At 41.0% G+C, this 23,083-nt stretch overlaps 1 protein-coding gene across 5 annotated transcripts in view; it reads right to left on the reverse strand.

Annotated features, from left to right (window-relative positions):
• Nucleotides 1-953: 953 nt before the first annotated feature.
• Nucleotides 954-23,083, reverse strand: part of FRMD4A (FERM domain containing 4A) — a 562,831-nt gene continuing 540,701 nt past the window's right edge. For 4 of the 5 annotated variants that reach the window (XM_040343418.1, XM_040343417.1, XM_040343415.1 and 1 more), the window contains exons 19-23: nucleotides 22,388-22,625; nucleotides 21,103-21,267; nucleotides 19,780-20,639; nucleotides 10,827-10,923; nucleotides 954-1,630 (exon numbers count right to left, since the gene is read on the reverse strand). In XM_040343418.1, the coding sequence (XP_040199352.1) occupies nucleotides 1,531-1,630; nucleotides 10,827-10,923; nucleotides 19,780-20,639; nucleotides 21,103-21,267; nucleotides 22,388-22,625 (1,460 nt within the window). In that variant the 3' untranslated portion in view covers nucleotides 954-1,530. Of the gene's footprint in view, nucleotides 1,631-7,901; nucleotides 7,974-10,826; nucleotides 10,924-19,779; nucleotides 20,640-21,102; nucleotides 21,268-22,387; nucleotides 22,626-23,083 lie in introns of all 5 variants that reach the window. The other variant, XM_040343416.1, reaches the window with a different exon arrangement.

The raw sequence follows: 23,083 nt of genomic DNA on the forward strand, positions 1-23,083 counted from the left end.
TATTCTAGTACATTCTTTAGGTTTCCCAAAAAGTTTTTTTTTGTCGAGCATTGCAGGTTAGTCTGCCGATTTGTTCTTTGTTAATCCACAGTGCTTGTGCAAACCAAACTGCTATGCAAATAGTCAAGTTTTACAAGTTTACCAGAACAACCGTTCATCTTAATTTGGCAGCAGGCGCTTATTACAGGCATGCCGTTCTTATATTTAGATTCAGTATATTCGGGTAAGAGTAGTTGGAATATAGTGGTTTTGTAAGTGTAATCATCATTACAACACAGGTTAAACCTTATGCAACTCTACAGCAATTTTCTGCAGAGCGAGCATGAGTAAAGATTGTCCCGCTTGATCCTGGATTCATTTTGAATTGCTCGTTTTGGATCTGAATTGCTCCAGATGGCACAAGCCTGACTTATGTAGTGGATGAAATTGGACCAGAAGTTGTTTTTGCATTAGACTTCACTTTTGTATCAATTGCTAGACCACAGTCTTGGAAAAAACTCTCAGGACATTCTATATGGTGTGTGTTTAGATTTTATTCGAAAGGGCTTTGTAAATGAGAATCATTTTGGAAGAATGCACATTGGCAACTCCCTGCATAAGGCAAGATTGCCACTCAACAAGTGCTTAATCATCAGTTTTTAAAATTTGTTCTCACCATTCTTGTTATACGGTGAATGTTTTTTCAAATTTAAATTGTGGGTCTGAACATCAGAATGTAGGGAACTCACAAGACCAGATTTACACCTACAGAGATTTACCATGTCATCAAAAGCAGCAAACAAGTGGTTTACGATGATCTACAATCCCTTGTAGACTGCTAAAGGCAGCTATTTTAGTGACATCAGTTACCCCAGACTTTCTGAAAGAATACAGCAATTGGCCTGGCTAGGGACACCACCCATTCATCATTAAAAATCACCATAGGGTTTACACAGCCATTATTTAACTTTATATGTCGGGTTCTAAAGAGTCACATCTAGATAGCAAGCAATTTGCAACCTTCCTGATTTATCTTTGGTTAGAACTGAACTGACCACAATTCATAGACAATTTGTCAGTTTTAATACCTAAAAAAATAAGATGTGAATTAGGAAATATAGAATAGCAGATTCCCCTGAAAATAAGACAAACGACAAAAAAAATGCTATTTTTTTACTAGTGCTCTGTTGGCCTAAACATCAACTCTTTCATATTGTTATTTAGTTTCACTTCCTTACAAAGATAATATTAGTGATTAAACAGTGATGATTTTATTCCCGACTAATAGAAAAGGATTTTGGTGGAGTATGAAAGAGTCTTTCACAGTTTCTCAATATACATAAAGCAGGAGGCACGCGATAGTCAGTAGTAGCAACGTGGTTCTCCGGGAACAGCCGTACGTTTAGAGATGGGGCTTGAACTGGTTTCCTCGCTCGCAGGTTTCAAAATGAAAAGTGCTTGTAGCTGAAGCTGGTGTGGGATGATAGTGCATCTGGGTAAGGCAAATGAGAGGCAGTGAGGTGATCTCCGAATGGCGCTGTGGTAAAGGGGTCACACTAAAGTCCCAGGCTTGGCTTTTTCTTGTCCGTACCACTGGACATCAGGTAATTCAGAATACAGAGCAGAATCTAGGTAGTAACTATCGTAGGTCCTGGAAAAAATACAAACTACCTTGATTATAGTGTACATAGACAAGCATACAAACAAATATATAACAGACAACCATCCTACTTCTATCAGATGCCATATGCACAGCTAGGCTGTCAACCAGATAACGTGGATCTATAGCCAAAACATTTGTTTTACAAGAGATATATGGGCCTGAACCACTGCCAGCTTTTTATTGTTCTTTTTCCTGCTACGCTTCCTGTTTGGTAAAACATTGTCCCCAGTACAAAAATTGAGGGGACATTTCTGTAATGTAAGCATAGGTTTACACTATTGCACTATTGCAGATGCAATGTAAATTGTACTCATTCCTGCACCCGCAGCCAAACTGTGCTGCTCTTTTGCAGATGCGTAGGGGTGCCATTAATTCTTAGTGGTGCCCCCAGGTGCATGAAACTGGTGTCAAAGTGCCATGCGGTTCCATATGATGTACAGCTGAGGAATAGTGTGATGAATAGCACAATGTAATGCTACAGAGCTTTGACTGATAGTGTGCAAGGAAGGCCGAATTCAGACATTTATACTAGTATGGAACAAAATGTATAATATTTTAAAAAAATTATATAATTTCTCATGCTGAAATTAACATTTATATATGTGTAGCACCCTCTAGTGTGCTAGGTGTATATTGTTTAGTTGTTAGTATAGGTACATTGGCTTGGCTGGGCTGAATCTGGGTCAGGGTTTAGTGACTCGTGGAGACTGGATGACTCATCTGACATCTGGTGACTCCCCCTGTTTTCTGGAACATTGGAGAAGGTTCTAGATGTAGTAGGTGGAGGCTAGGAGGGGTTGTCATGTATATTTATGAGGCCTCAGCCAATCCCCAGCAGGGGGTAGAGCCTCCCTCATAAATAGTCATGGCCATGATAGCAAGGGCAGTTGGGTGGAAGATGGAGTGCTAAGGAGGCTGTTGGAGGCCCTTGGAAGGCGCCCCTAGTCTGGGGGGGTGACCTTGGGCACAGGTGCTGGAAAATTCCCCCTACAACACATAAAGAAAACCCTTTCTGGAGGCATGGACGCAAGTGGGAGGACAGCAGGAGCAGGTCACCATGTCTGGGAGATCTCCTGAGAGTCAGCCGGGTGGGCTTGTTAGTGTCAGTCTGAAGAATTGTGGGGAGAAGTTTGCCTCAAGGGCTAGTGAAAGGGGCAGCTGCTGCCAGGCGGGTTGGCAGTGCCTGAAGAGGTGGTGCTGGGATCAGTGACCACAGAGAGGAAGTGCTGGGAAACTGTGAGCTGTGTCAGCCATCCTGTTCATTAAGTATAGGGGCTGCAAGTCCCTGCCTGTAATGGGCCGTTTGCTACCAAATTGCAACAATGTGACGCAGTTGGGTTTCTAGAAGTAAGAGAATGCTAGAGGAAGAAGAGCTGTATATGGCAATAGTTGTCCTGAAGTTTGTTTGAAGTCAAGTGGGCATCCCATCATTTTCAATACCTATCCAGGTTCATATCCCTCAATAAAACAAACAAAACAAAGTCGCAGACTGTTTTCTGACTGAGTGCCTGTGGAAATTCGGTGTGCATGGTGGTGGATCTACTTGCGGCTCCTTAGGGGGTGTGCTACATATGCAAAATGAACATCAGTCTTAGGGTTCATATAGACAGGTGTTCTTGTCAAAAGCAGCTTTTTCAATTTAAGTGCAGTGCTGCACAAATGTGAGAGTTCAAATGAAAAACACAGCAAGACAAGAAAAGTATATGTTTAAAATTCCAGCTTGGAGGACTGCTGCCCTAATGTGCAAATTTTTACATTACGGCACACATGCCTTACAAGTGTGTCCTTCTCCAGTGTTGTGCTATCTTGGCTCCCATTGTCACTATCTCCTCTGCTGCTGATTTCAGGTTTTTAGGCATCCCCTGCAGCCATTGATGAGGTAACTACTGCACATGTGCACAGGAATTACTGTGTCCATTCTCAGCATCTTACAAATGCCCTGAATGAGTCCGAAGCATACACTTCACTGCATGTGTGTTGTACAACGTACAAAGAAAATAACACTTTCACAGGTGAAAGAAGAATTTTTTAGACAAAGAAGACTTTGCATGTGTCTTCTGCCAAAAATCCCAAAGTCCAGACATTTATTTGTAAGAGTTTAGCTGTGCTTTAATGGAACATGCTGTGACCAAAACAGGTCAAATGCAGCCTCTGGATGGCCATCTATACCACTACATTGGAGTCAATAGGAATCCTCTGAGATAGGACGGCTCAAAATTTTGGGCCTGGCAACATGGGCTTGCGGCCTGCCCCACCCTCTGTTTTAAAAAAAAATGTATTCATAAAAAAAAGGGGTAAGGCCTCTTTATAAAATGTAAAATTGAGAATATGTGGGGAAACAGTAACCATATGACATTGGGGAATTTTCTAAAATGTCATGTGATCTGGTGGAAGGTTCCAAAACAGTGGGGCTCATTAAATAAAGGGGTGAGGGCATATTACCAGCTGATCAGTGTCGGCACAACAAGCTCCCCATCCTCCCTCGTCGCAAGGCAGGTTATGTGGTACAATCACCCTTTATATCTAAAGGGAGGACTTGTATTTATTCAGTGGTGCTAGTTAAGACTGAGCTGTTTTTGAAGTTTATTTGTTATGAAATGTATGAATCAAATTTAATATGCTGTTATACATTTAAATAATAAAACCAAGAAACGTGCCACGGCCAATTTTATGCCATCAATTTGTTGTGTGCCGTTATTTATTTAAATATTGGTGTATTTGGGAGAGGGAATTGTGCGGCCTGCACTCCCATGCCATTGATGTGCGTTTAAATTTCACCTCGAAATGCAGGAAAACAAACACCTGTTTACATGAGAACTTAGGGCCAGATTAACAGCCGAGATACGACGGAGTATCTCAGATACTCCGTCGTATCTCTCAGAGTATCTATGCGACTGATTCATAGAATCAGTTACGCATAGATATCCCTAAGATCCGACAGGTGTAATTGTTTTACACTGTCGGATCTTAGGATGCAGTACCGCGGCCGCCGCTGGGGGGGAGTTTGCGTCGTAAACCAGCGTCGGGTATGCAAATTAAGAGTTACGGCGATCCACAACGGTTTTTCGCGTTCGCTACGTCACCGCTAGTCTAGTTTCCCGTCGCAAAGTTAGTCGTCGTTTTGGGTGCCTTAATTTTACACAGCACACATATGTGCTGTATAAAGTATGGCCGTCGTTCCCGCGTCAAAATTTAAAAATTCACGTAGTTTGCGTAAGACGTCCGGGAATACAGAAGTACGATACGCACGTCGCCGTTCGAAAAAATTACGTCACTTCGCGCAAAGCACGGCGGGAATTTCGAAACGGAGCAATGCGCAGTAGGTCCGGCGCGGGAGCGCGCCTAATTTAAATGGCACACGCCCATTTAAATTACGCGGGCTTACGCTGGAGGCCGCCGGCGTAGGTTTTCATTGCAAGTGCTCTGTGAATCAGGCACTTGCGATGAAAACTTGCGGCGGGGTAACGTATCTACGATACGTTACGCCGCCACACTTCTACCTGAATCTGGCCCAGTGTTGGCCGAGAGGTCTTCAGCTGGTAAAGGTGGCCATACATTTGTAAAATTTCATACTCATTTTATCCATTACAAAAACCTTTTGTTTAACTTTCTGATTGTTACTTGGGTCAGATCTGTGCTTGTTTTTTTACCATAGTGACAATAAAATTCGAACAAAGCCGAATGGAAAATATTTCTCGAAACGGCATACGTGGTCTTCTTTCAGGAAATTAATTTTAGAATAAATGTAAACAACTTTGACGTATTTTTGAACGACATTTGTCAAGTCATGGAATGTTCAGAGAATGTTTGTATAACATTCATTTTAAAATCGCCTAAGGTATGGCCAGCTTTAGTATACCTTTTAAAGACCGTATGGAGTAAATTCTGTGAGTCATTTAGTCACCGCGGCGCTACATATATCCCAGTGTTGGTGTTCTCGCAAGCACCACGAGCAGGTGTGTGGCTTTATACGTTTATTTACAGTTGTGAGCAAATTGGACCTCCCTGGTTTTATTAAACATCTGACTACTGGATTATGTTGTAATGACCTGCGCCTCCCTTGGTAGTTATAAATGGACTGAGCCGGTTGCCCATTTCATTTTTTTGCTTTTTTACCTAGTTGTCAAATTACATTGGAAATGATAAAATGTTTAGTTTGGCTGGAAATGGTTCAATAAAGTGTTTTCATGAATAAATACGCTGTATATTTACCATCGAGAAATAAAATGTCACGTTTCCCAGGCTTTACTTTCAGTTACATAAATTACTGCTCTTTGTTCTGTGTAATCAGCAATTTATTTGTGCAAACAACTGATGGGATGTTAATGTATATGAAGGATGAATCAAAAGAAATAGATAAATTACTATACAGTAGAGCTCAGAGTGGGTGTGGGAGAAGCAGTGCACTGAGCGAGTCAGCTAATGTACTAGAAAGGAATATTGGTAGGAGGAGAGAGCAGTGAGATGAGCTCACCTGCCTGCTTATTCTCTTTTCATGGTCCAGTCAAAAGCTGGAGGAGGAATGAGACCTGTTAAGCCGTGTACACACGATCATTTTGTCCGATGAAAACAGACCGATGGACTGTTTTCATCGGACAAACCGATCGTGTGTGGGCCCCATTGTTTTTTTTCCCATTATGTTAAAAAATTTAACATGTTTTACATTTTTCCTATGGATAAAAAAACGATAGAAAAATACGATCGTCTGTGTGGAACTCCATCAGAGAAAAATCCATGCATGCTCAGAATCAAGTCGACGCATGCCCGGAAGCCTTGAACTTAATTTTATCGGCTCGTCGTAGTGTTTTACGTCACCGCGTTTTGGCACTGTCGGAATTTAGTCTGATAGTGTGTATGCAAGACTGATGAAAGTCAGCTTCATCGGATATCCGACGAAAAAATCCATCGGATTAGATTCCATCAGATATCTGATTGTGTTTACAAGGCTTTAGTGTTATTTAAAGCAGAAGTCCAGGCTAGAACAAACTAAGCTTAAACCTATTCCTGACCAACCTTCTAACTCCTAACTAATCTGTAGACGGAAGATGCCTATACTTATTCTCATGGCGGTCCTGTCCAGTCCCATTATAGGCTCCCAGCAGCAGCTTCAGGGGAGAGGAGGGACAGCCGACAACGGATGCCCCATAGTAAGTCAAAAGGTTGACATCACTGCCCAGGTATTTAATTTGTTGTCCATGCTCTCTCCTCTTCACTGAAACCGGCCATTGGGGAGAGCACATGACTGAACTGAAGCGCCCTGACAATAGAAAAATATACGCATCTCCTTTTTACAAGGTAGCTAGTATAGGAGTTAGAAAGTGGGTGGTACTTTACATGGTATATTTATCATACCAAAAAGAACAAATAAGAAGAGTTCCTTGTCTCTTACACGCATTTTAACCCCATTCACGTTAACCTAACACTAATATGTGGCCCCACTAGCCTGGGATTTTCTCTGTGGGGCCGCATATGTGCGTATCTCCCATCTCTGATTGGCTATCACAGTGATCAGTCACTCTGAAACTCGTCCCATATTTTATTTTTCTGTGAATAGAGGAGAGAGATGCATTGTATCTCTCCCACTCTCTCCTTACAGAGAGAAAAAAAAAAGGGTGTGTAAAAAAATAAATAAAATAAAAAAATACCTAGATCAAGGCCAGGGTATTTGGGTCAAGGCCCGGTCTCTTTTTTTTTTTGGACACATTTTTTTTCTTTTTTAAATTACTATCAATGTCAGCTAGTATCAATGTGTTTTGGGTAGGAAAAGAATAATAATATAAAAAAAGAAAAGCAAAATGTGCACTATTGTTTTTGCGCTGTACTACAGGTACATACAACAAGTATTATACACATATGTGGGATCACTGCGATCGTGCCCGCCCCCTCCCTTGGACTACAGGAGAGTCAGGACGCTCTCTACGTTGCAGATAGAGAAAGGAGCTGTGTGTTAGTGGGTGTCCTGACTCTCCTGTAGTCCAAGGGAGGGGGCGAGCACGACACTCCACACCAGGGAGAAAGCCTTGCATTACTGTGTGGAGTTACAGACAGAAGAACAGGAAGTGAGGATTTCTCAGAAGAAATAAGGACATTTAAAAGCAAAATGGATGAGGTAAGTGATTGTACCTTTACAACCCCTTTAAGATTAATTTAACCACAAATAGATGTTATCTGAACAAGTGAGGTATAAATGATATAGATGATGAATTTCCATGCACAATGTGACTGGATCACTTGGATATGTATAAGCATTATACAATACCTCTATTCATCAGTACTTTGGTGACTTGAAGACTCAGACCCATCCAAAGTGGGTGAGTTTTCTGTTTCATCTCTGAGCAGAGGAGAGCAGTGGGAGGAAAAGTAGAGATACAGTGAGGGAGACGTTAATTAGTGACAAGTTAGTACAGCTTGGAAAAGAAGAAGACCTGCAGCAGAATTGCACATAAGTTAGTATTTAGTGAAATGTAATAACAAGGACTCTGAACTTACAGATGAAACATTTTCCAACCTCCTATACTTTGATTGAAAATTTCTTAACTGACACCTAGGCAATTGGACAGATCACATGCAAGGCAATTAGACACCAAAATCTGACCCTCTAATTTCATTGGAAGCATGGAGATTCCACGCCATGGCATTAAAGCAGATGGCAGGGTATTAGGTACCTGCACTAAGAGGTGCTTTTAAGGTAGAGCTATTGACATTCTGATGGACTTTTGACGATTGCCGAATTTAGGGTGCCTTTCTTTTCTCCTGGGGTTTTCAAGCTTCAGATGACTTTCTTTTTAAAAGTTTAGCAATCTTTTAAAAATTTTAACTTATTTCATTTTAAAAGAAGTATGGCCAGAGCCTTTTATGCCATACTTCCTTTGTGGAGTGCACTTACCTTTTCTCTTCTGTAACCCAGAGTCAACTTACAGCAGGCTATTGCCCGCGATCAGCTGACGTCACAGAGCTGCAGCAGGCTCTGGAAGGACCCCGACCATATTGTTGGGATCCACCCAGCTGCCTGATTATAAGCTGTCTCTGGTGCTCAGCAAGTGACTGAGAGCTGAAGCCAGTTCTTCTGTTGCCCCCTCTCCTAGTCGGCACTCCGGTGAGAACTGAATGGGCAAAGTGGAGATCGGTGACTGTAAGCCACCGCTCTCCGCTCTGAGCATTCTGAGAACTGAGTGATCAGTGACCATGTGATCGATCATGGGACAGCTGCACCACACCGATGCTGCAAAATAGAGCTAAGGATGTACGTTTTGATTTTTTTTTATTATACACTCGAAAGCAATGCATTTAGATCTGTAGAAGTGTCTACTAATACACAGCAGCTTTCTTTTGTATGTAAAGAACACATCAGATCTTCTCAGGGAAATGGATTAAACTCTAGCTGAACATTTACATTAGTGTGTGGGAAGGAAAAACAGGTCACCAAGTGCGTCAAAAGAAAATTAAATGGTATATTAGGGACACGATTAAACAAATCAGATTGCCTCTCATTTAGCAAAATGTTTGCAATAGTTTTATGCATATTTGTAACCCTTGTTCCTGGAATTGTGGGCCGCAAACTGTGACAGATTTAGAATGGTATGTGACACAAACAGCAAAAAAAGATTTTCCCTCCAAACAAATGCAAAAGTAAGGGGCAGTTTAGTCCCTTTGCAGAGCTACTTTAGAGTTCAGTAGAGGAAGGAGGAAGCCTATAGTTGAAGCTGTTGCAGAATCTGCCTCATTGCTCCTGTTTAGCATTGTCTTGCTGTGCAACAGAAATTATAAATGTCCCCCATTATGTAGTACAGCTAATCTGTAGTACTGATCATGTTAGTAGTGCCATGTCCATGATATACTTTAGCAAGCAACTGCTTTAACATGGGCTCAGTTGTCTTGTAGACCATCCAAGAAGTCCCAAAACACAGGGTGCTCTTGTGTAGAAAGCAGCCAGCTATCATTGTAAATAAACCAATCCCTGTCCCTAATTACACCCCCACCATACACCATGAGGGCTTCACTGGCCAACAGTAATATAAGAGACACTACAAGGAGAGGTCAGACTTGACCACAGGCTCTATTCGCATAACAAAGAGCCATGAGCTATGGGGGGTTACCAGGGTACTCTAGAAGATAAGTGAACGGATACACAGGTACCCAGGACAAGTCTTTTGAAGCACTGGCTAGCATTACATGGACAACATTTTAAATTGGAAACATACACTAAAAACTTAACTCAGCTTAATGAGTTTTCAGATTTACTGGCTACAAACTTGTGCTAGGTCAGTGACTTACTAGGTCAAGGGTTCCCAACCTTTTGAAGAGCGAGGGCCACTTAAGCGACTTGGTAGCCGGCCGCGGGCCATAATGAGCAGAGCGGGTGGATGACATGTTCGTGCCTGCTCTGCATATGCAGAGCAGACACTGACACAGCCCACTATACTTTTTAGTAGATCGTATTGGAGGTAGGACACAAGTTTGTTCATGTCTTCCACTACTTAGAGGTGAATGGAGGGTTCAATTGTTTGGATGTAGGACTGACCGTGTGAAAGGGGCCCAAGGCTGCTTTCACACTGATGTGCTGCAGGTTACCAACACCACGGGTGCAACACAGTGTACATTTTGGCTTTCCTGCACTTTGCAATAGACTTCCATTATATTCTGCAGGTGTGGTGCACTTTCAGAAAGCTCACCAAACTCGCAGGTAATAACAGAAGTCTATGGCTCAGTGAAGGTAAACTAATCTGCACCTGCGGATCAGTTTTAAAGCAGCCCAGTAAACACTGCAGAAAAGATATGCCCATATATACGCTGATTTTAGTAAGAAACTGACCTTTAATAACAGTATTCTATTTCATCCCAGAGCAGGAGGTCGCGGGCCACATCACAGGGCTCCGCGTGCCACTGGTTGGGCACCCCTGTACTAGGTACTGAAGCCATGATCAGGATAAAAGCCTGAGTTTGCACATTTAAAAAAACAAGTCTGATAGGGCAGCTGCAGCAATTCCTTCCTGGCAGGATTACTTTAATAAGGATCCCCATCCACATTCCTTTCATTCCAGCCACTTAGGAGGTCTGTTTACACACCCCATGATGTCATTGTCTGACAAATAAGAATGGTATGGAATGCTCTAGCAATTCCTTTTAATGAAAAGGCAGGTAGTTAAGAGTAAATGCTAACAATCTATTAGGCAAAAAGACTTACCCAGTCTGCCAGGATAAAATGTGGTGAGGGCTGCTAGGAGGTGTGGCTGTTATATCACTACAAGGCGTTGAACTTCTTTGACCATGGGGTAAGGCAGCTGGGATAGAAGCACAAACAAAAGTTAGGAGGTCAGACTATGCAGCTAATGAAAGCAGATATAGTCTTACAATCACATTCCATTCAACATAAGTCACATTAAGGAAAGCTTTGATCTGGGAAGCAAATCCAAGGTTAGTACAGACACAGTCAAAAAAGACCACTCGGCCACTTAGTAACACAAGGACACGTTTGACTGTAGATTGAGTTATAACAATATAAATACATTAGTATAGAGGTTCTTCTGCGCTAGCCAAATGAATTCAAAGGAAATCCACAATAGGGGAGGAAGTGGTTAAAAGTATGTGAAATTGCTGCTCAATCTACAAGTATACAAATCACTATAAACTCTAAAATAATAAAAATGGTGAGCGCAGTATCAGAACCACCTAGTGCGCATAAGTGATAATCGCTACACAAGCGATATATATATATATATATATATACCTAATCACATGTGAATCACAATAAAAGTGCAAGTGCAAAATATGTGTCAAACACGACTGCTCCAAACCAATTAAAGTGCAGATGCAAGATAAGAGCCAAAACAAATGCTCCAAATAATAAGTAATGCTGAATATCAAAAGAGACCAATGAAAATAAAATAAATATGAAAACTGTGCACAGTCCAAACTAGTGAAAAATCAATACGATTCTTCTATTGCTTCAATCCATAAATCTCAGTGCTTCAAATGTAGATCTTCCTGCTATGTGGGCTCACAGAGCGCTTACCTCAATACATAGGTATTGTAGCTTTAAGTGTAGATACAGCAGCTTCCTGAGCAGACAGTGACATCCATACGAAACTCCAGATATTACCAGATGATTCTGAGGTCTTCAGGAAAATGGAGGCTCTCAGTGGGGACAGATATTCATATAGCCAAAAGAAGAAAAGACTCCCATGTGAAGTAAGAAAAAACTGGATATTTAATAAAAATAAATCTTCTTACATTACATAAAAACGCCAAACAGGGATATGAAACGGTTTGCACGGTTGGACAGACGCCTATGTCACTTCCGGTCACGTGTGTATTCCTAACGCGTGTCGTCACGTCACGTGACTTCATCAGAGGATCCTCTGATGAAGTCACGTGTCGACACACGTTAGGAATACACACATGACCGGGAGTGACATAGGCGTCTGTCCAACCGTGCAAACCGTTTCATATCCCTGTTTGGCGTTTTTATGTAATGTAAGAAGAATTATTTTTATTGAATATCCAGTTTGTGCTTACTTCACATGGGAGTTCTTTCTTCTTTTGGCTATATGAATATCTGTCCCCACTGAGAGCCTCCATTTTCCTGAAGACCTCCGAATCATCTGGTAATATCTGGCGTTTCATATGGATGTCACTGTCTGCTCAGGAAGCTGCTGTATCTACACTTAAAGCTACAATACGTATGAGAATTATGAGAAGGCATAGCAATGAAAGTCTGCCGTGCCATTTCAGTGCTTCCCCAGTCTCCACAGTGTACAACTAGGAACACACGTCTTATTCTTCATGTCATCTTCTGACATTTCCTTTTTTCTGGTTTTTATACATAAGCTTTAGTATGCTGCGTGGATGTTCTACATGGTGGCCTTGCCATTCCAAAGTATGATTTTTTAATTGCGCTACTGTTGTCACTTTCCTCTGCAGGGCAATGCACTTTACTAAATTTTGATATATAGCATTTTAACTGGAAATTCTAAACTGATTCATATCTAATTTATAATGCATTCTCCTAATTAAGACTGTGACACATATGTCTAACTTTACACATAGCCTGCACTATTTTCCCAGTGATCTTAAGAGGCCAATTTCCTTACAGGAAACATATGTTCTCTTTAAGGTAAAAGGGCACATCTGGAATGCTAGCATCGGACATAAAATATCTTAACGGACACATCGAAAACTATCCATCATAGGTTTAAATACTAAGACTAGTTCCACCTCATTCATTAAATGATGACTGCAGTATTTGGTTAACTATTTGTTGCCAGACTGACTGCTTCCATGTTCAAGTGCAGTGTAGTCACCAAGGGAGTGGACTGTGGGGGGACTGTAGAGTCCATTCTGAACAGGGGCCACAAGTTTCAGTTAACTTCAGGCTGCCAACATTGCTGAGATTTGTAATGCATTCTGATTATTACATCACAGGGCACCTTCTCATAGTAACTTCAACCCCAGTTTAGTCTTTCTTAATTTCAGAAAAAGATGGAAAGGAGTTTGAGAAACGACATCTAACTGAGAAAGCGTTCCATCAGCAATAATTGTTATCACAAACTTGGAGATTTACTTTCAAGTTTGGCACAAGTGATTGTAAAGTATTTTTTTTTTTAATTAAAATAATAAACCGGTTTATACTTACCTGTACTGTGCAAAAGGTATTGCACAGAGCCACCCCTTACCTCCTCTTCTGGGATCCCCCACTGCAGATTGTGACTCCTCCTCCTTCTGTGTCTGCCCCCATAGCAAGCCACTTGATTGATCCTGAGCGGAGCTGTGTGTGTCCATAGACTAACACAGAATGGCTTGGCCCCGCCCCTCACTCTCTGTTCACTGGATTTGACTGACAGCAGCAGGAGACAATGGCTCCTATTGTTCTCAGCAAAGCTTGTGAGACCAGGAAGAGAGGAAGGGAAGACTGCAGCTGGGCACAGCACTGGGCCGATACAAGAGTCAGGTAAGTGTCCATTGTCTCCACCCTCTAACTCGCTCACTGCCCAGGAGATCACCAATCACTTAAAAAAATAAGATTGATACAATTCGAGAGGAGATCTCCAATGTGCAGAAGCCTCCCCTATTCAACGCCCGATGTCCACAGGTACAATCCGTGCTTCCCTCATTCAACCCTGCTAGCATTAATGAGGTTGCTAAACTTTTTTCTAATACCCACCTAATGACCTGCCCTCTGGATTCTGCTCCCTCGCAAATGCTACACTCATCCTCTGACTCGATTCTACACTCTCTAACTCACAATTTCAATCTCTCCCTCTCTTCTGGCATCTTCTCCAACTCTCTAAAACATGTGCTAGTCACTCCTAACCTTAAAAAGCACTCACTGGATTCCCCCAATCTTAACAACCTATGCCCCATCTCCTTATTCTCCTCCAAACTCCTTGAAAGACTGGTCTACAACCTACTGAGCGACCATCTGACTATGAACAAACTTTTTAATCCCCTTCAGTCTAGATTTTGCCCTCAACACTCCATGGAAACTGCTATCTTTAATTTCACCAACGACCTACTAACAGCTAAAACCAATGGACACTATTCTGTAGTACTTCTCCTAGACTTCTCTGATGCCTTTGATACAGTGGATCATCCCCTCCTCCTGGTTCTCATCCTACCTATCCCACCGTTCACTTATGCCCTGTACACACGATTGGTTCATCTGATGAAAACGGTCTGATGGATTTTTTCATCAGATATCCGATGAAGCTGACTTTCATCAGTCGTGCCTACACACCATATTTAGCCACAGGAGACCGAATTTGCAATCTTAGCCAATCCACAGTATTGAGCAAATCTGATCTATACAGGCATTAGGCCATATGCACTGATGCATATGGAACACGCCCAGGACATTTAGATATTTTATACCACCAAGATCTGTAGGCAGCAATTGCACAAGCTAATTACTTGTAATAAAGATATGAAAAGAAAAACATTGGCATATGCAAACTGTGCAAGCATTCAGTTATTAAAGAACTACCATTACAATTTTTTTACATTGTTCCCCTCCCGTACATTGTCCCCCATAGGACAAAGTATATGCAGTACTTTGTCCTATGTAGCTACAAGTGGGTGCTTAAGGCTCCATTCACACTTGTGCAATTTTTCATACAACTTTGGAAATCAGTCGCATGCTAAGCCACCCCCCATGTTTTCCAATAATAACCATTATTTAAGTGCGATTTAGTTACAGAAACTCCAAAGTAGTTCATGCACTACTTTGGTACATCTTTCATGCAACTTGAGGGCTATAGACTTTAATGTTAACCCTCAAAAGTTCCATGAAAGTCATACCTGAATATTATACAATGCAACAGTTGTCCATTATCACTGGTCAAAGCCAAAGTCGTATTTAATTTGCACCCATCCAAAGTTTTATCAAAGTTGCACTTAAAAGTCAGTGCAAATTTGGAGTTGTACAAGTGTGAATGGAGCCTTAGCCTAGTTATAAAGTCTGACCTGTCCCTCACTCCTTGTCAAGTCCAAAAACAGCTTGCAAGCAGATGGACTCATAGCTTCAGATTGTCTCAGTTCAGAGGACTTTTCTGAGATAAGCTGCAGCAAGAGGAATGCAGAGACTGGCACACCCCCTCTCCCTCTGGTTTCCTCTCTGGAAAGTGCTCTAAGCCAAGACATACTGCCCTTACGATGGATCCATCGCCTTCCAAGCTGTTGTTGGATTTGCCGTACGGGGGAGGGGGCAGGTACCACAAATTACCAGGGTGTAAACTTGTAAAAATAGGTTACGTCTGAACAAATTGGGTCTGTGAATGAGACATTATATGCAGAGATTTATATGCCTGGGCAGAAGAAAATGGACAATGCAACCTGGGTAGAAAGGCAAAGAATATCAAACAGGTAATGTTAAAGCGGAGTTCCACCCAAAAGTGGAACTTCTGCTTTAAGCACTCCTCGCCCCCTTACTTGCCTCATTTGGAATAACATTTTTTTTGGGGGGGGGGTGTTGGGGCTTTGGTAGGAGTGGGACTCCCTGTCTGCTTCCTACTTCCGCCCAGGGACCGCCTCTGCGACTTCTCTTCTCGCCTTAGGCGGCCCCTCCCTTTAGGCGATCTCCAGGGACACGTGACAGGTCCCAGGAGATCGCCTGTCCACTCATAGAGTGCAGCGGGACTCGCGTATGCACAGTGAGTGCCCGGCTTTGAACCCGATAGCTGTCACGGCCGGGTGCCCACGCTATGAATGGAGGTGCCAGCCAGAGAGGGGGGGAGAGGAGTGTAGCTCTGGGCAGCCGTGTCGCTGGACCGTGGAGCAGGTAAGTGTCTGTTTATTAAAAGTCAGCAGCTTCACTTTTTGTAGCTGTTGACTTCTAATAAACACTAAAAGGCTGGAACTCCCCTTTAAATTTAAAGTGGTAAACATACTACAATGTCTTGTAAAGGATCACACAGTGCAAAGAAGAGTGGAGTTTCTCATCAACCTGTAATAAGCCCACACCACGCTTATCACATGACTCCCACATTCTACACATTCTGTCCAATGCATCCCCGGAGTCATTCATCCGGACAAAGCACAGGAATGACCTGACACAAGAGTTGCCATGGAGACACTACCTATAAAGTTTTGTGTTACAATTTAGACTTCGTTAACATTCATGTGCTGCCTCTAGGCAATCTTTGAAAGGCCACAGAAAGAAAAGCACCACAGGAGCCTTCATTTTGAAGAAATTTAATATGCTGATGAAATTCATTTTAATGGCAGAAAGTATCAAACAACATCTCGGCCCGGTTTAATAAAATATAACGAAAGTAATGTGTTCAGTTGCCTTTTATTTTTTTATGTGATGATTATAGTTAAAGCTAAGCTGTTGTTATCTGAATTGCTGTTTTTGTTCCCTTGCTTCCTGCTCTATTTATAAAAGAGTGTCACCGGTAGAGGAAGTGGATAGAGGCCACAGATAAAAATACAAATTCCGTCATATTCTATCCCCCCCCAAAAAAAGAGAAAACCCATAAGAGTAAACTGAATTATCTTTAAGTAATTTTCATGTGTTTTACCTCTCTGCAGTAGGTGCCATCTAACATAGATACTACTCTTCCAGAGCAAGCAATAAGGGTCTGATCATTAATTTGCATTGCTCATATGTAATGTATACCTTGATTCACACAAGATAGCTACAGTAAGATGTTAAGTGGTAACTAAAGATGGGTGAACATGCTGGCATTGGCCTACATGGCAAGATTTTATTTTTCCAAGTATACACATAAATACGCCCAATCAAATTTCCCAAGTTCTGGTTGATCTCTCTGAAGCGGGAGAGATGAATGTGACAGACTTCTCTGTCTCTGACTTCTCTTTATGTAAAATCACTTGTAACTGGCAGTAGTTATCAATCTAAGCCTGCAGCTATATATTCGAACAGCCAAGTGCGGCAGATGTCCATCAGCTCAACTGGACAATCTGCCAGGGCCTAATATTCCGATCTCCAAATACAGGAGATATGGTTGCTGACTATAGCAGATGTAAGGCTGCATGCAGTCTATAAACAGAAGGCACGCAAAGATGTTTTGGGAAATGGTATGGCTTGAAATGACCATGCATCTCCTGTGGTCAAATAATTTGAAATAGCAATCCCAATTTCATTGGACCAACATTTTATTTTATCAATAAGCAACCTAAAATGTTAAAAAAATAATACATTTGGGAGTTAACTAGAACATAAGCCAAATCTGCACAAAATGAGGCCTTAGTGATCTAAAGAATGAATCTAATGAACAATATTTTATACAAAGTACAAAGATCACAGGAACATCTGTATGATTATGAGCCAGCAGGATGAGAACATCCTGTCTACCCGTTATATATTGTATAGAGTGCACTGAGATTTTCCTTACAAGGACGTCATCCTATTCACCACCCTGCAAGAAATAGACCACCCACTTAGGAAAGCTGGTGAAAATAAGAGGCAGACCCAGGGAGGGAAAACCTTTTAGGGGTTTCTCACAATACTTGGCTGTACTAACAAGAAAACATGACAATAAAAAAGATTGTACTATATATGACTATAACGAAATATTGATACACACCAAAGCACTGCTTATTGGTTTGTCAAAATTGTATTACGCGGGTCTGAGATTTGCACCATGTTACTATCTCCCTTTATTTTGTAAAGCACTACACTAAGCTTTGGTGCACTTTAAATCCTGTATAATATTAACAATGTTATGGAAAAGCCATTTCAATTAAACATTAGTACAAAGCATGGTCGGGAATTACATGTGCTTATAATAAAATTTCCTTTGTATAAACATGTATAAAGAACAAGATTTCACCAAAATGTTATTTATGTATATTGCAGCTTTCCAGTTCTTATATGTGGTGGCTGCATTCCTTTTCTTTCTTCAGTATTCTTTCCACTTCATTCACCTGGTGATCATGCCAGTAACACGTTTCCTATCTTAGGCCTTGTTCATACAAATGTACTACAGCATACACCTGTGCTAAGGCTGTGTTTACCTGCATCCCTGTGCAGGCAGTCCCATTTATGTAATTTATGACATAGCGGCTGTATGGACACTGCTACCAATTTGACAGTTGTGCAGGTGCACGCCCCAAAATAAAGATGGTGTGCATTTGGGGCCATGCACCCACACCAATGTCAAATAAGGCATATAAAGCAGCAGCTGTGTCCGAGCAGTCACTGCAACCCAGTTGACATAAATGGGATTGCCTGCATCGGAATGTACAGAAGACCTGTGCATCTCCATGCAGGTAAACACGGCCTACGCATGGGCATACACTTTAGTACACCTGTGTGAATGAGGCCTTGGGGTCACAATGCTAACTGTACTGTATCTATAGGGGGCAGAGTTATCACCCCAAGATAGGAAGTGTGTAAGGACAACAGACGTCTCCAGCTTATCTTTTCCCCATAACATAGGGTGATTCTGTAGATTTTTCTTTGAAATGGTCGACAAGATGGCTAAATGGTATATTTAACTAAAAGGGAGCATGACAAGAGTTCATTGTTGGAGTTTATATACAGTTTAGCCTATCACATTTGACTAATATTTTTATTTACACTCTACTGAAACTGAATCATTATGCAACTAAATACTGTTTACTGCAGATGGCTGCTGTCTGGGTCCTACTTTGCCCATGATCCACATATACTAAGAATAGACAGCACCATCCGCAAGGCTTTTTAAAATTCTTATCCCCTAGGTAAACAACCAAAGCCTGAGCAAAACATACTTCGTTTTTTTCCCCCTTCTGTGGTTTAGGTTTCAGTTTTGGGACTAGTGCAGTTATATATAGAATTTCTGTTTGTCAGGAATCATCATTTTGATGCTTCAAACAGCAGCTGCTATTTTTCATATACAAGGAATCCATTAAGAAAACATATATATACTGTACATTCATAAGAGTGAAGGGAAAAGAGATCCATCACCTTAGGACACCAGCAAAAATAACTGGGACCCCTGGAGTGGGGTAGGATCAAAGGGGGACATGTCCTCAAAAGCTTTGTCGGTGCTCAATGACCTTAAAGTACAAGCCTAGAACTCAGGGTTTATGACAAACCTGTGTCCTGTGTGAGAAATATATTGCAGCATACCAATCATTAAATGTGGTGGCAGCATACATAGGACCTCGATCGGGTTCTTACTGCTGTCCATTTCCCCAGAACGAGAAATACCACCTTTGACCATTCCTGGTATCAGATGAACTATGCTGACATTCCCAACAGACAGAGGTCCAATATTTTGTTAATTTTATGCATTTGGCAGAGCTGACAAACATCTCTTCCATTCAAAATCAGAACAGTGAACTACTTCTAGAATCGATTACAATTTACACAAAACAGATGGTAATTTTACTGCTCCAATGTCTTCAGAAAAGTCATAATCAACACAGAGTGTTCTGCGTGGTGCATGAACTTGTCATCCTTAGACAAAACACACTTCTTGTACCTTGTGGAGTAAAAGTCACTTGACAAAGAATCTCATGTCAACAGGTTCCAGATGATCTAGAATTGCCCACATCACATCAAATGCATGTCATTTTTTGTAAAAAATTACACAGGTCATCTGTAAAAGCCAACTGCATTTCATACATAATGGATATTGCCAGAAAAATCCACTACAGCAATACAAAAAAAAATATTCTCAAAGTTTTCTTACCTGTTGTTGCTTTACACATTGGAGGCATTCTTGCTACCCTGCTATGTGCCACGTAGGTGCTTTGAGATGTGCTATACTGGGAGCCACTGTCTGAAGAGTTGGAACTAGTATGTGAAAGTCTATTGTGCTCCTTATGAGTTGAAGCGGATCTGTGGAACCACTGCCGCAACTCATCAGACACCACAGTTCTGCCTGAACCCTTCTCATGGCCTTCTCTCCCAAGTGACGGAGTCCTTACAATCTGAGAACGAGAGGGTGTAAGCCTAACAGAGTCTGTGCTGTCATCCCCATGCCAGTTCTCCTTATACATCCCTCCTGCAGTGTAAGAGTTTGATGTTTTGAATTGTGCTTTGACGCTGTAATGTCCTTCTTGATCGTTTTCTAAACTCCGCACAACAACAGGGGAGGAACTTCCTTCAATGTATAAAGGATACTCTTTGATCCTATATTGTGATGAAGGTTGGCTCTGGCTATGCAAATATACACCATGGTGTGCAGTTCCATTCCTGGCAGCCAGGTTGGGCATGCTTCCTGAATTGGAGGATACAAGGTTCCCATTAGACTTGTGTCTGTGTCTCTGACGTTCCCTGGCTTTGGAAGGAGAGTCCTCAGCCAATGTTGAATAATTAGGATTAATCTGGGCTGGGTAATAGTGTTCAGAACTGGAATGGCTAGTACAAGAGGAACAATCATCCATAGGGTCAGAGCCATTACTGCTACGAGTCCTTGGAGTGTAGAAGTCAGGACTTCCAGTTTCATTTTCAGAGCCCAACAGTTTTCCTTGTGACTCCAAACTGGAACTTCGGTGCCTAAAGTGCTGTGCTAAGCTGTGAAGTCTAGAAGGACTGATATCCACAGACCTGCAAATTAAGCAAATATTATTAACTAATAGGAAAAAAAACATCTTTTAACAAAACAAAATCAGAAATAAGTATAAAATATTACACTTTATATTTTAACGTTCTACTAACATCACCAGGGCCATATATGCTGTTAATTTCATTTGAAACAAAATGACTGGTGTGACCTTTGCATTTTTTTCTTCACTGTACTGGAAATACTTTCCAGAGCAGTTAAGATCTTTCTCTTAACACTGAAGAGAACAGTATACCTGTATTTGATATATACAGTAGAAGATTCTTTCATTGTCATTTTGAATAAAACACTGAAATATCAATTTTAACACACAAGTGTCTGCCTGTTTGATAAAATCAACTTACCTTGGAATTGTACTGTGACACTAGCAAAAACAATAATATGATTGACTATCATTACCACAAATAAAGTGTGAAATAGCCAAATTATTTGAAGAAAATATTTTACCTGGTTGAATGGACATAATGAGGACTTCGTAATCGCAGATCTGGTGTGGATGGCATGCTGGACTGGGAGTTCCAGTGAGGGATATTCCGCATGGGACTGTTCTGTAGAGAGTTACTTCCACCAGCTTCTGAGCAGCTGCCTGTACTGGGAAACCGTTTGTGGTTACTGGAAAAAACAAACAAACTATTTAATCCATAAAAGAAGCATATTTAGTATGAATTTGTGCAATTAAAACAGCCTAGTGGACATTAGGGCACAAAATCATATTTGCTATGAATAATAAACTGTTCTGTAATCCTTTCTCTCCTGTCCTGTTGTCCATTTAAAACGTTTTGAACACTGTGGGGGGCGGTAAAGATCAGCTGATCGCATGAGCTCTTCGATTGACTGTCAGTGGTCACATGATCGAGCATTCGTTCCACCAATGACCGTTTGGGAGCTACCATCTTCAAGCACTAGACATCTTTTTCGTTTGGGTGATTGGTCGTATGAAGATTTGGTCCTGTATCATCACAGCCTTTATATACATTCAGCTATATTGACCCTCTGGGCGTAGGCTCATTAGGGTTCAATTTATTCGGTAAGCCTCTGCATTATTGGTGGCGGGTATTTTACCGATGTGTATCACGTTGAAGAGTGTATCACTATTGATCTGGAATCATTCATCCAGTCCTACGCATCTATCAAGTTTTTTCACCATTTATATTTTGGACTTTATTTATTATATTTGTCCTTTTCTTCTTTCTGTCTACACATTCGTCATTGGCCTTATTTGATATAGACATTTCACTTCACCATCCAGCGCTACTTATTGTATGTTTTGTTTGTTATCTACCTTTGTTCACTGGTTTTTGTAGCTGCTCACCCATTTGATAGCGCAGATTTATTTTGTTTATATATATATATATATATATATATATATATATATATATAGTATATATAAAGTATTATGTATATGTCTTAGGCAGTTACAAGAGTATAGCTATCAAAGCTGGACACTTGGGTCTTAATTTACTAAAGATGAATATCTTTTTAAGGGAATTTACTTTTAGCTTAGTGAAGAAAGTGAAGCTCTTATTCCATCATCCAATTATGTAAAAGCAAAAATATATATATATATATAAGTAAATAAAATTTTCATCTCATTCGCTAAGCTAATGAAAAATTCCCTTGCAGAGTGAACAGCCTATTTAACTTTACCCCAAAGTCTGAGTTCAGCATCTTGAAGTATACAGCAGTGTAGTAGTAAACAAATGTAGGAGTCTGTTAATAGACTAGTGGATACCTGGAATGACTGTGTGTTGACCGTTTCTTCACTTTTTCATAAGGTTCATCTAAAGAGGATTCACTCCACATTTTGGGTTTTATTGGTGACTTGTCATAGTCATTTCGCTGGTAGTGCAACTGCCTCAGTCCATCCAATGATTGAGGAGGGTGGGGTCTGCCGTGGGAGGGGGGTCTTGGTGGCAGGCCTTTATGAGGGGACTGCATAGGTGATAGAATGCTAGGAGCCTGGGAATCATCTAGTTAATAAAAAATACAAATAAAGAAAATTAACTACAAATTAGAATAATTGAAGACATTTCATATTACCCTAGTCTATAAAAAAAACAAATAATAGTATCAACTGTCGTTAAGAACAGAAAATGTAAAGGCTAAAATGCATATAAAAGGAATGAAAGAGCTCAAATATTCTTCAAACCCTAAAAGTGTGCGATCTCATTTTAACATTCCGTTACAACAGGGAGTCTATGGGCTGATGATGATGATGGCTTACTATCAAAATAGGGCCATTGCACAACTGTGCTATTAATGTACACTATTAAGCCATATGCGTAAGTTAATTTGTTCAGTTTTTAGATGAATATGGCTAACCAGTGAAATTAAACTATGTTTCGACCCTCATGTAAGTAAAGGGTCGACTTTTGACCACTTTTTGACAGTTTTGACTACTGGATTAAAGTAGTCAAAAACTTTTATA

The sequence above is a fragment of the Rana temporaria genome, chromosome 3, assembly GCF_905171775.1.
Source record: "Rana temporaria chromosome 3, aRanTem1.1, whole genome shotgun sequence".
NCBI lineage: Eukaryota > Metazoa > Chordata > Amphibia > Anura > Ranidae > Rana > Rana temporaria.